Source organism: Plectropomus leopardus, chromosome 4, assembly GCF_008729295.1.
Source record: "Plectropomus leopardus isolate mb chromosome 4, YSFRI_Pleo_2.0, whole genome shotgun sequence".
NCBI lineage: Eukaryota > Metazoa > Chordata > Actinopteri > Perciformes > Serranidae > Plectropomus > Plectropomus leopardus.
The window spans coordinates 35421727-35433338 of NC_056466.1; the positions used below are offsets into that span (position 1 = coordinate 35421727).

The following is an 11612-nucleotide window of genomic DNA, read 5'->3' on the forward strand; positions in this document are numbered from 1 at the left end:
ACATCAATCAGCCAACATTCATGAGTTAGGACAGTGATACTCAACTTATGGCCTCTAAAAAAGTGCGAGTGGAGGATCCCTCGCACCAGACTGACAGACTGAGGTACTAGCTAAGGCCCTAATGCCTTAAAGTCCTAGAAATGTCCTAAAACCCGAGAAACGTCCTACAGTCCAAGAAATGTCTTAAAACCCTCAAAACATCGTAAAATCCTAGAAATGTCCTTAAACCCAAGAAATGTCCTAAAATCAAAATAATGTCCTGAAATCCTAGATATTACCAAAAATTGTAGATTTGTGCTAAAAACCTAGAAATGTCCTGTAGTCCTAGAAATGTCCTTAAATCCTAGAAACGTCCTGAAGTCGTAGAAATGTCCAAAAAACTGAAAAATGTCCTGAAATCCTAGAAATGTCCAGAAATCTTAGAAATGTCCTAAAATCCAAGAAACGTCCTAAAATCTGAGAAACATGTTTGGGGCTACTGCGACTGGCCCTTGGCCTCCTGTCCTTTTTCAAAAGTGACCCTATAGCAAAGAAAGTTGACTATCCCTGAGTTAGGACAGAGAGGAAACAGAGGACAGAAAAGTGGGAGATGTTAAACACACAGAAGAAGTTAAAGAAAGCCAAAGAAACATTTCAGGAGAGATGTGTGTGTTTGTGTGTATATACTGTACGTGTGACTTGTTCTGGTCTGCCCAGTATTGTGGAGGGTGACCATGCACGGGGGCCATAACTGCTCTTTCAAGCACCATCTGCTCCTCGCTGCAGCAACTGTTGCCAGGGTACCTGCTCTCCTCTCTTCTATGCCACCTTTTACTCCTCTGCTTCGGGCTCGTCACCCCCTTAATTCCTCCAGTCTTTTCTCCCAAAAACCTGCTCTTGTGACTCCCCTCTGTCCTCATACATGTTCTTTTCTCTTCCCTTTAATATACCTGGGGAAACCTGCTTTCTATTCAATAACTTTATTGGCATGACATTCAGTCTACAGTATATTAGCAATGCTTCAGTGAGGCACTTATTCTGAAAAACGACTGATACTACGGCTAATTTGTTCTGTCTGTGATCTGTTTTCATCCTTTCCTCTCTTTTGCATGTCTTTACTGAACTAACTACATTGACGCTTTCTGTCATTGCTGCCGTGCTCCTCCTGCCTCCTCTCCCCAGCAACACACACACCACTTCCACCAAAAATCTTTAATTCTCCGAGACTTTTCCCCTCCTCCTTCCTTTGAAATCCATCTCTCTTCCGTTCCTTCGCTCCCTGGCAATTGTGCGGACATGACTCAGGGCCCCCTGTCTGCAGAGAGAGAGAGAGCAAAGCAGAAAACGAGTGGAGAAAGGAGTTTGATGGCGGGGTGTTTGGAGAGAAGGCAAGAAAAGAGAGCGAGAAAAGAGTGAGTGGGGGAGAGGGAGAGATCGTAGATCAGAACCGTCATGATTGAGCCATCTGCTGAGAGGCCAGTGAGACTCAAACACGCACACACACACACACACACACACACACAAACGCATGCTTAAAGATCACCACTGCCACCTGTTGGTCAGTCTCTGACACTACGCACCTTCTTATTGTATCAATGCCTTGCTGCCATCCGCGAGGAACATGCCAACCGGAGATGAGACACGTAGCTCTGAACATCGATCAGTCTGCTCCGGCTGTCTGCTGAGCCAGTCTTAAGCAGACGATTCTGTTTGCTCCGCAGGGTTTTTTTTTTGTGCTCTAATATATGAGGTTTATCTCCACCTAACTCCTTTCTAAGAAGAGCCAAGCCTCAATATGGATTATGAGGCTTTAGCTCTTTCAAAACATATTGAGTATAGTGGTGTGTTACAGACTCTGCCAATGCTGCGATGCTGCTGTAATCCTGCTTTTGCTGTTTCATTCTTGCCCTGCAGTTAAATGTGATTTGTTGTACATTGTGTGTGTGCTGTGGGTGGCTGCGTGTTGTTGCGTTTGAATGGTTTTTTCTCCTCTCCAGCCTCTCCCCTCTCTTTCCTGCCAGCAGGCCTAAACGGTGTCCACTCTCGTTCAGCTGTCTAACCTTTAATAGATTCATAAACGCTCCCCTGCCATTGGCCAGAGCAGGCCATTTCATCCTATTAGAGATTAGCATCCGGCTGAGTGGAGGAGGAGTGCTCTTTATATGCTAATGACAGTCTAATGTATGCAGAGGGACCAGTGCCCCGTTGGAAGGACTCACAGTGGCCAGGCTGAAACTTGAGGCAGTCCTGTCTTTATCTTGTGTTTGATTCATGTTCCAGTTCACAGACCGCTATCATACAACACAACGGCTGACTGCAGTTATATGCTTAAAACAGAGTGTGCAAAGGTGTCACTGGAGATGGCAACAACACTGAAAGTGTACTGAGTGTGCATTCTTTCTGCACTCAGTCATTTTGCAACATTCACTTTTGACAAAAAGAAGTAACAAAGGTACTGACAAGGATCTATCGATCTTTCTATCTATCTATCTATCTATCTATCTATCTATCTATCTATCTATCTATCTATCTGTCTATCTATCTATCTATCTGTCTATCTATCAGTCTATCTATCTATCTATTTTAATGGAAATGGGCCAAATAACAAAAAGGTCCCCAATCTAATAATCTGTCACTTTGTTCATATTTGTACTTGATTAAATACACTGTCGACATAACTACATCCAATTAACTGTTTTTCCATTGTTAGCCAATAGATTTTTAATCCAGCTACTAATATTGTTCTCATCACAATTCATAAGTAATCTGGGAAGTTAGTAATAAGGGTCTAGAGTGCATAAAAAACATCAAAATAAAGCTTGTTCATAAAGGAAAAACAACAAAAACAAAAAAAGTCTGGGGAAGGATCCCTTGGACCCTTACACCCCAGGCTAAGCCCTTAATGTCCTCAAATCCAAGGAACGCCCCTTATTTTAGCTATTCAGATTTTAAAATATATTTCAAAGCATTAGCTATTAGCTTAACATTTTGTCATCTTTACCACTCATACACTTGTAGGCCTAAGGTAAATATGATGCTACTCCCAGCAGCTAGTTAGCCTGGCTGTCTGAAGATAACATCCCCCTAGCACAGGGGTTTTCAACATTTTTCAAGCCAAGGACCCCTCACCCCTCAGCAAGAGAGACGCAGCAGGAACCCCCTACTACATTTATTTTATAAAATTAATTTGCACTTGAGATCATTTTCTGATCATTGTTGTGTCTTCTCTTGTTTGCCTGTAGCTGCTAAGTTAGCAGCAGTTGGAGCATGGTTCCCCTGTACTTAAATCTGTGGTTTCTGAGGTGGACTATGTGTCAGAGTCTCTTGCTTGAAAAGTGACAAAACGATCCAGCGTGGCTCACAGGAATTTCTGTACCCTTGGAAGGACAATACACCTAATTGGCCAATGTGTTTCAAAAATACATAAATGTTAGCTTACAAGTTCACCTCACCATTTTGGAGATGTGCTGCTCAGTGATTTAGCATTAGCTCACTCACATGATTCATGGGTAACAGTTAGCCTCATTAATGTGGACTGTAATTTTTTATTTATTTATTTTTGTTAAATGGAAAATCTGTTTTATCATTGTTAATAATAAGGTACATTGGATTCATATTAATGTTTATTTTCAGACATATTTAAAATTTTGAACAAAGCAAAATAAAATTATCAAACGGTAATTCTAAGGACCTCCTATGAGTGGCAGACAATTTACAGAGCAGACAATTTTCAGAACAACAATTTACTATTTTATGGGGGGTTACGTACCCAATTGTTTCTGAGCAGTTATAGTACACCCAGCGGAGACTGCAGGAAGTTTTAGACATAACAAGATACAATAACATGTTGGTTACCTTTAAATGGAGCCTGGACAGTGGTTTGCCCCTGTTTCTGGTCATTATGCAGTCCCTTCAGGATTTGGTGGGCTGTTTTTGTGATTGTTGCAGCCTGAAATGCCTGATTTCACAGCAGCTTTTCTAAAAAAAAAAAAAATGCAAATAATGTTATGATATTTTTAGGCATTTCTGGAATGACATTGATGGGGCAAATGAAATTGCAAAAATAGCTGTGATACTGTTTCAGATATGGAGCATTTAGTATTCAGTTATTTTTGCAGAATTATTATCAATTTATGATTGTATGAGGGTGGATGGGACGGGGACAGCAGCAGCTGATCATTGGTGATCGTTGGATCGTCGGTTACTAACGGTTATTCCTTTCAGTGTGTGTTTGTGTGACTGTCACAGGTGCAGCAGCAGCCTCATGATAAGCAGAGAGCGAAAGAGAGATCAATATGCTGTGCCGCTGTGTCAAGAGTAAAATGAGAAAATTAGATATTTGCAGTGATTGGACAAAATTGCAAGTTGTGCTGAAATCACAGGGATTGGCTGAATTTGCGTTATTTTTGGGAAACACAACATCACAAAATCCTGGAGGGACTGTTCATGCTTAGCTAAGCTAACCAAAAGCTTTGTACTGCCTGTTCTAGGCAGGATAAATGAGAGCAAAAAAATCAAATAGGCATTTCAGCTTTCTTAAGTGTGAAAGTATTCCTTTTCCTTTTACCTGATTGATAAGTGATTGATTGCCCAACAATCCATGTGACCAGCTGTCCCCTACTATCTGTCTGTACAGGAACAAGGTGTGGTGGGAATGTCACGACCCCCGGGCGCCATCCCGCCTCCTCACCCTGCTGGGGGCGTGGCCTCAGGGGTGGGGCCGAATCAGGGGTCAGGACCACCTCCTGGCTACGTGGGCAACCAGCAGCAGGCAGCCATGATGAAGCAGATGATGGCAATGGAGCAGGAGAAGAGGGTGCAGATGCACATGATGGAGCAGCAGAAGCAGCAGCTCTTCAGAGAGCAGAGGCAGCAGCAGCAGCAGCTCCTGGCTGAGCAGGTGAGTGTGCTTATAGCATGAGGTTGCTGTGATGGTGTAGTGATGAAACAAAATGCTAGGCCTGTGGGACTCATCTGTCTGGCATTAAATGCGTTTTGTGTATGTTCATACACTCTTGCATATGTCTGTGTGTGCAGCTCATCCTCTCCTCTTCCTTACTGTTGTCTCGTTGCATGTATAATTACCCTCAACCAGCCCCTCTTCACAACTCCCTTTTCATCTTTGTCGAGTGAGTGTGTGTGTGTGCGTGTGTGTGTGTGTATTTGCCACATGCCGCCTGCTGTGATAATGTGGTGTTTTCTTTTTATTTCTCTCTGTGAGGGAATCAAGTGTTAAAGAGATCTGAACTCTGAAGTCACCACCCACCATGTTGGTTTTAATTGGATCTGCAGAAACATACACAGACACACAAATATAGGTGTCTGAAAGGAAACATCCTGCCTGGCTCTACTGTACATCGTTAAATAGATATCATACCTCCTTTTAAATGAGTAACACCTCATGCTGTCCAGACACACATTCAGTAGCTGCAAGGATCCAGACTATGAAGTTTTTCTTCTAAATGTTTTATATCTGCACCAAAACTGCGACTATTATGCACACTGTTCATCCAACATCTGCCTGTCTACCAAACATCTGTCATACTTCTGCTGTACCAAACATCTGTCTTTGCTGATTCAAACATCTGTCTCTACTGTAACAAACATCTGGCTCACATCTGCTGTGCCAACATCTGTCTATTTCTGCTGAACCAAACATCTGCCTTTGCTAAACCAAACATCTGTCTCTGCTGAACAAACATCTGTCTCTGCTATACCAAACATCTGTCTTTGCTGAACCAAACATCAATCTCTATTATACCAAACATCTGTCTCGACTGTACCAAACATCTGTCTCTGCTCAAGCAAACATCTGTCTCTACTGTACCAAACATGTTTCTGTTGTACCAAACATATGTCTGTGCTCAAGCAAACATCCCGCTCTACTGTACCAAACATCTGTTTCTGTTGTACCGAACATCTGTCTTTGCTGAACCAAACATCTGTTTCTGCTGTGCCAAACATCCGTCTCTGCTGTACGAAAAATCTGTTCAGGTGCAAGAAGTCTGAAATAATTTAATAGGGAGGAAAGAAGGTTTTGCACACTTATGTCCAACACAGTTTAATGAAAACAAAATTGGCAAAAATGTTTGCCCAAATTTGGATCTAGTAAACGGTAGCTTGGCTTCATTCTGGACTTTCAGACATCAATATACATTTATTAAATTATGTTAAAAAAATCTGTTGTGTGACCCTTTAAGTTTGAATGTATGAAATTACATTCTCAACAACTCTCTCTGTGTGTGTGTGTGTGTGTGTGTGTGTGTGTGTGTGTAGCTCCAACAGCAGCAGCATCTCCCCAGACAAATGGGCCAAGGCCAAAGGAATCCATACCCCCAGGTCAATCAGTACCAAGGTGAGACACACCAACTCATCCACCCATTTCCTCTGTGCAGAGATGCACACAGTCTGTGCATAAACATAAAAATGGCAGCACCCCAATAGATTTTCTAATAAACAAGGCGAGACCTTCCGCATTTTATTGATGAGCACACTAGAAAATGGATTTTTGGTAAATCTGTATCTAGTTCTTTGCAGAGCATCTGGGCGGTTACACAAAAAGAGGCCTACAATCGCAAATGCACACTTGGTCTGCAACAAGTATGGTATACATGGTAGAGAGCCAAGACATTCAACAGATTTTACAGTTCACTCTGTGACATATTTAGAGACAGACAGAGACACACAAACACATAAAAACATGTATGCAAACAGCAGCGGTGATTGAGCATCACCATGAAACCAAACCTCGTCCTCTCTGTCTGTCAGATACATCAGTTGGCGCTCAGATGCTCTTCAGCCTCTCTCTCTCTCTCTCTCTCTCTCTCTCTCTCTCTCTCTCTCTCTCTCTCTCTCTTGCTCCCTCCAAAAAAAAAAGAATATTCCTGCTCTGCCTGTTACCACGGCAACTTGTCTGTCCTGGATCCCCCAGAGTTCCGGGGAAGTCAGAGAAATGGATGAGAGGAGGGATGTGGGGGGGGCAGGATTTGGTAGATGGTCTGGTAGGTAGAGGAAGAGAAAGAAAGAGGGAGATGAGTGGGTGAGAGTATGATGGAGAGATGAAGAAAATACAGGGAGGGGGGGCATGTCAAAAGCCATTTATAGCCATCAGAGAGTGCGACTGCGAATCCAGCAGATTATGCTGAGAGGAGGAGGGGTTTCTGCTCTGAACTCTGGCCCACAAATATGTCTGTTAGTTCACTTATTCTGCAGCAAACCCATCATTCAAAAGCTACGTAGCACCAGTATCACCTGCAGCCATAATCAAGACTGGTTTTAGTCATGTTTACATAAAGTGGAACAGTGTAATGTTACATTACCTCCAACTCTGTACACTCCCTGCTTACAACTCTGGGGTGTGTGATGGTCCTCTCTGTAGGTGGGTTTCCATTACAGATTTGCACAAAATTTAAGCAATATTTACAAAATGTGGATGAAACACAATTGTGAGATGACTGCATTTCCATTGAGTGATGTTATGCAACTCTTCCTCTCATGGTATCATTTAAAGAGCCATGGTGATGGATGCTAAAGCATTAGCAGGTTTATTTCTGTTGCAGCCACCTCACTAGTCATCATTATTTCCAATCCAAGGCCACGTAGGCGTGTTAGCGAGCGATAATGGAAAGGCGAGCCCCTTATAAGTGGGAGCGACCACGTATGAGGGATTTCTGACAGGTGATAGTCCACGATTTCACAGAGGAATTGTGGATTTAAAACTACCAGATGACCCGCTAAACCTTTGGAGAGTTATGTGATGGAATAACACTTCTTATAACTCCTGCTATAATATTGGTGTTTTAAGTTTTATTATACCTCCATGCTAGCGATAGCCATCATTGGAGGTATTGCGTTTTTACATTGTCCGTCCCTATGTCCATCTGACTGTCCGTCCCATTCTCTTGAATGGAATATGTCAAGAACACAACAAGGGCATTTCTTCCAATTTTGCACAAATGTCAACTCGGACTCAACAATGAGCTGGTTAAATTTTGGTGCTCATAGCTTAAAGGTGAAGGTCACTGTGACCTTGTCTGTCTCATTCTTGTGTATGCAATATCTCAAGATTGCCTTGAGGGAATGTTTTCAAATTTGGCACAAACATTAACTTGGAGTCATCGATGAACTGATTAGATTTTGGTGGTCATAGGTGAAAGATCTAGGTCACTTTGATCCATCTCATTCTCATGAACACAATATCTCCTACAACACCTACAACACCTTGAGGGAATTTCTATAAGACTGGCCCAAACATTTACTTGGACTCAATAGTGAACTGGTTAGATTTTGGTGATAAAAGGTTAAGGTCGATATGACCGTACAAAACATGTTTTTGGCCATAACTCAAGAGTTCTTAAGCTAATAAGGATGCAACGTAACACAAATGTCTATTATAATATAATGATGAAGTAGTGAGATTTTTTTCATTCATTCAAGTTGTGTGTAAGCATCTATGTTTTCACAGACATGGATGTAAACTGTAAGAGAGACTTAGCTGGTGCGCAGAGGTATAAAACCGTGCAGCAGTAATTCTAGTTTCAGTGTGGTTGGATTCAAGATTTAAACCAAATTTGGAAGGAAGGATTTGTTTCTTGAGTCCTCACAGATCATAAATCTTTGCCCCAGCAGTGACTAATGGATTGGTCTTACATGCCATTTGTGGATCTAGTGTACAGGCTCAGAAAGTCTTTTACAAAAGTCAATCTCCTTTAGGATTTCTGTCTCCATGTGCCTCTCTTATTCTTTCCAAACTCTATCATCTCTGTTTCTCAGTGTTAACTCCTGTGATTCTTCTCTCTTAGGTCCTCCTCAGGATCTAGCATCCAGAAGCCAGGCTCTTCAGAACATTCGGGCTGCCCGTCTCCTACAACAGCAGCAGCAGAACCAGCAGCAGATGGTCCAAATGAGTTCTGTTCCGGGCCAGGGGGGCTCTGTGGGACCCCAGTCTGACATGGGCTTACCCTATGGCAACCAGGGGTCCAACCAGGGTTCCCTGTATGGGCTTAACCCCTCCATGAGCCAAATGATTCACCAGCAACAGCACCAGAGCCAAAGTGTGCAAGCCTCCATGGGTCTTCCACCGCAGCACAACCCCGCCGGAGTGCCTCCCCGGCAGGCAGGCGCAGGTCCCGGGGTAGGAGGTATGCCCGGAGGCCCCGGAAGTGGTGGAGCTGGAGGGTATGGAGGACAGGGAATGTTAATGAACTCCATGACCCAGCAACCCCTCAAAGGCCCTCCGAATGCCAAAGCCCAAGCACAGAGACTGCAAAGCATGTTGGGAGCAGGAGGAGGAGGCGGGGGAATGGCGGCAGGTGGCTGGCCGCAGCAGCAAGGACAAAGTCTGCAGGCGATAGGGGGAGGAGTCGGAAGGACTACAGGAGGAGGGGGAGGAGACATGGTGGGGTTCAGCTCCTCCCAGGGTTACGGGATGCAACCGGGTCAACCTCCGCGTATGGCCAAGCAACACTTTCAGGGGCCGGGTCAAGGGATGGGCCAGGGAATGGACCCCCGCGTGGGCAACCCAGCTGCCGGTATGGGTGGCCCAATGATGGGCCCTCACATGGGCGGTCAGCCCAGGACCAACCAGCCCCGGCCCATGGTCATGAACCAAGGGATGAACCAGGGGGTGATGGGCCAGGGTATGAGTGCGATGGGGGGTTTTGGGCCGGGCCCTGGGGGGCCTGGAATAGGAGCAGGGGGAGGAGGAGGTGGACCCTACGGACCAGGGGGGGTAGGTGTCGGAGGTCAGCCACCAGGCTACCAGAGGACAGCCAATCAGGACATGTCATCCTATGGATATGGGGGCGGGCCCTCAGGGGGAGGAGCCTTCGGATTGGGCGATGGCTCAGGGGCGGAGCTGGACTCAAGCGATGGGTGGATGGAGGAGTTTTTCCCGAGCCAATAGCCAACGGGGAAACCGGAGAAGAGATTTTACTGGATGAACTAAAGGTGAAAGTCGGACAAACGTTCAAACCTGAGAAAGTCAAACAAAAAGGATGACATGAAGTAGACTGGCATGTTTTTTTGTTTTGTAAAACACGAGCAAGGTTATAAATGAGTTCTTGTGTTTTCTGTGTGTGTGTGTGTGTGTGTGTGTGCGTGTGTGTATGAGAGAGAGATGGAGAGGGCAATCATTATGTCTTGTGCATATTAATGAAAAACCAATATAGAGATTAAGAGTTGTGTTTCATTAGTTTCCCTCTTTTCTCCGCGGAGTGAATTTTCCTCATGTTTCAGTGTTTGAAAGCGAGCCCCATTTACACAGCGTCGCTCCAGCTTCAGCAGGGGCTGATTGAACGCCGCAGACTGATGAAGGGGAAGGAAGACTTGTTCTCAAGACAGCAATTTATTTGTGTTTGTGTGTTTGTGCCACCCAGCTCAGTGCTTCATATCTCTCCACTGTGTGAGGAGCTGAAGGGAATAGAAAGCACTCTCAGCGCTCTCATTTCCTCTCTTAGATTTCTGCCCCCCATACACACACACACACACACACAAATCTGTCGCCTCTGCGGTCTCTCTGTTCTCCTCACTTGATCTCTCTCTCTCTTTCTCCCCCCCTCCTCTCCAGAGACCCATTCCTCGCTCTCAACACTCCTTTCTCTGTTTAACTTGTGAACATCACAACAGAACAAATGATGTTCCTCTATTTTCCCACACAAGCACACTCTGCCCTCTAGTGCTTTTGCTAGGCAACAGACCTCGCTGGCGTTTTTTGGGGGGGTTTCATTTCCTGTGCGTAGCTGTGGATGACGGGTGTGCATGCAGGGGAAGACAAAGACAGTAAAAAGCAGAGGAGGGAGAAAATAGGCAGCTACAGCAAGCACTTGGACTCAAAAGCTCACACACACACACACACACACACACACAAACACACACACACACACACACACACATATATACACACACATACTAACCAACAAACAAGCATGAGCCTGGGAGGATGAGCGGATGTGTGAGAGGCAGCTAGCACAGCTAATATTACATTAAACCCTCCGCCTGTGTGACACAAACCGCAGCGCATTCATCAGGCGAGGCTAAATGATCGCTGGGCACTGAATGTATCTGAGCACCACAAGTGACTTCTTCTTTTTAAGGAAAAAAAACAAAAAAAAACAAAAGCTCACTGAAAGCCAACCCAACTGTTTGTTGCTGTTTGATCTCGAAAACAATGATGCTGGTTGTGTTTTTGTCGATTAAAAGTAAAAAAAAAAAAAAAAAAAAAAAAGTTAGCCTCTTTTTAGTTTGTGTTGTCTTTTGAAAATCTGTTTGTCCTCCGGTCACGGCGCAGCCTTCCCTCCCATCGTGACACAGCAGCTTGTCAGTCACCATGGCTTTACATCATGGCTTCTCTTGTTCCGCGGCTGGAAATCGCCTTTGCTCCAAACTACAACACGCCTGTGCTGTACTGTAACACTGCATTGAAGAGTCGTCCCCTTCCAACAAGGAACCACTGCGAAGCCCTGACTTTGTTTGATAGACAGCAGAGAAACAGTAGAGACAGCTGACTGGGCTTAAAGGGACGATGCACCCCAAAATCAAACATTCATATTTTTCCTCTCACCTCCAGTGCTATTTATCAATCTAGATAGTTGTGGTGTGTTGCAGAGTGTTGAAGATATCGGCCATTGAGATGT

General features: G+C 44.5%; 1 protein-coding gene across 1 annotated transcript in view; it reads left to right on the top strand.

Moving 5' to 3' along the window:
• The window catches only part of maml3 (mastermind-like transcriptional coactivator 3), a 151232-nt gene extending 140100 nt beyond the window's left edge, over window positions 1-11132 (top strand). Inside the window, exons 4-6 of the mRNA XM_042485283.1 lie at window positions 4616-4879; window positions 6256-6334; window positions 8781-11132. Coding sequence (XP_042341217.1) covers window positions 4616-4879; window positions 6256-6334; window positions 8781-9883 — 1446 coding nt within the window. The 3' untranslated portion in view covers window positions 9884-11132. The remainder of the gene's footprint in view (window positions 1-4615; window positions 4880-6255; window positions 6335-8780) is intronic.
• The last annotated feature ends 480 nt before the right edge of the window (window positions 11133-11612 follow it).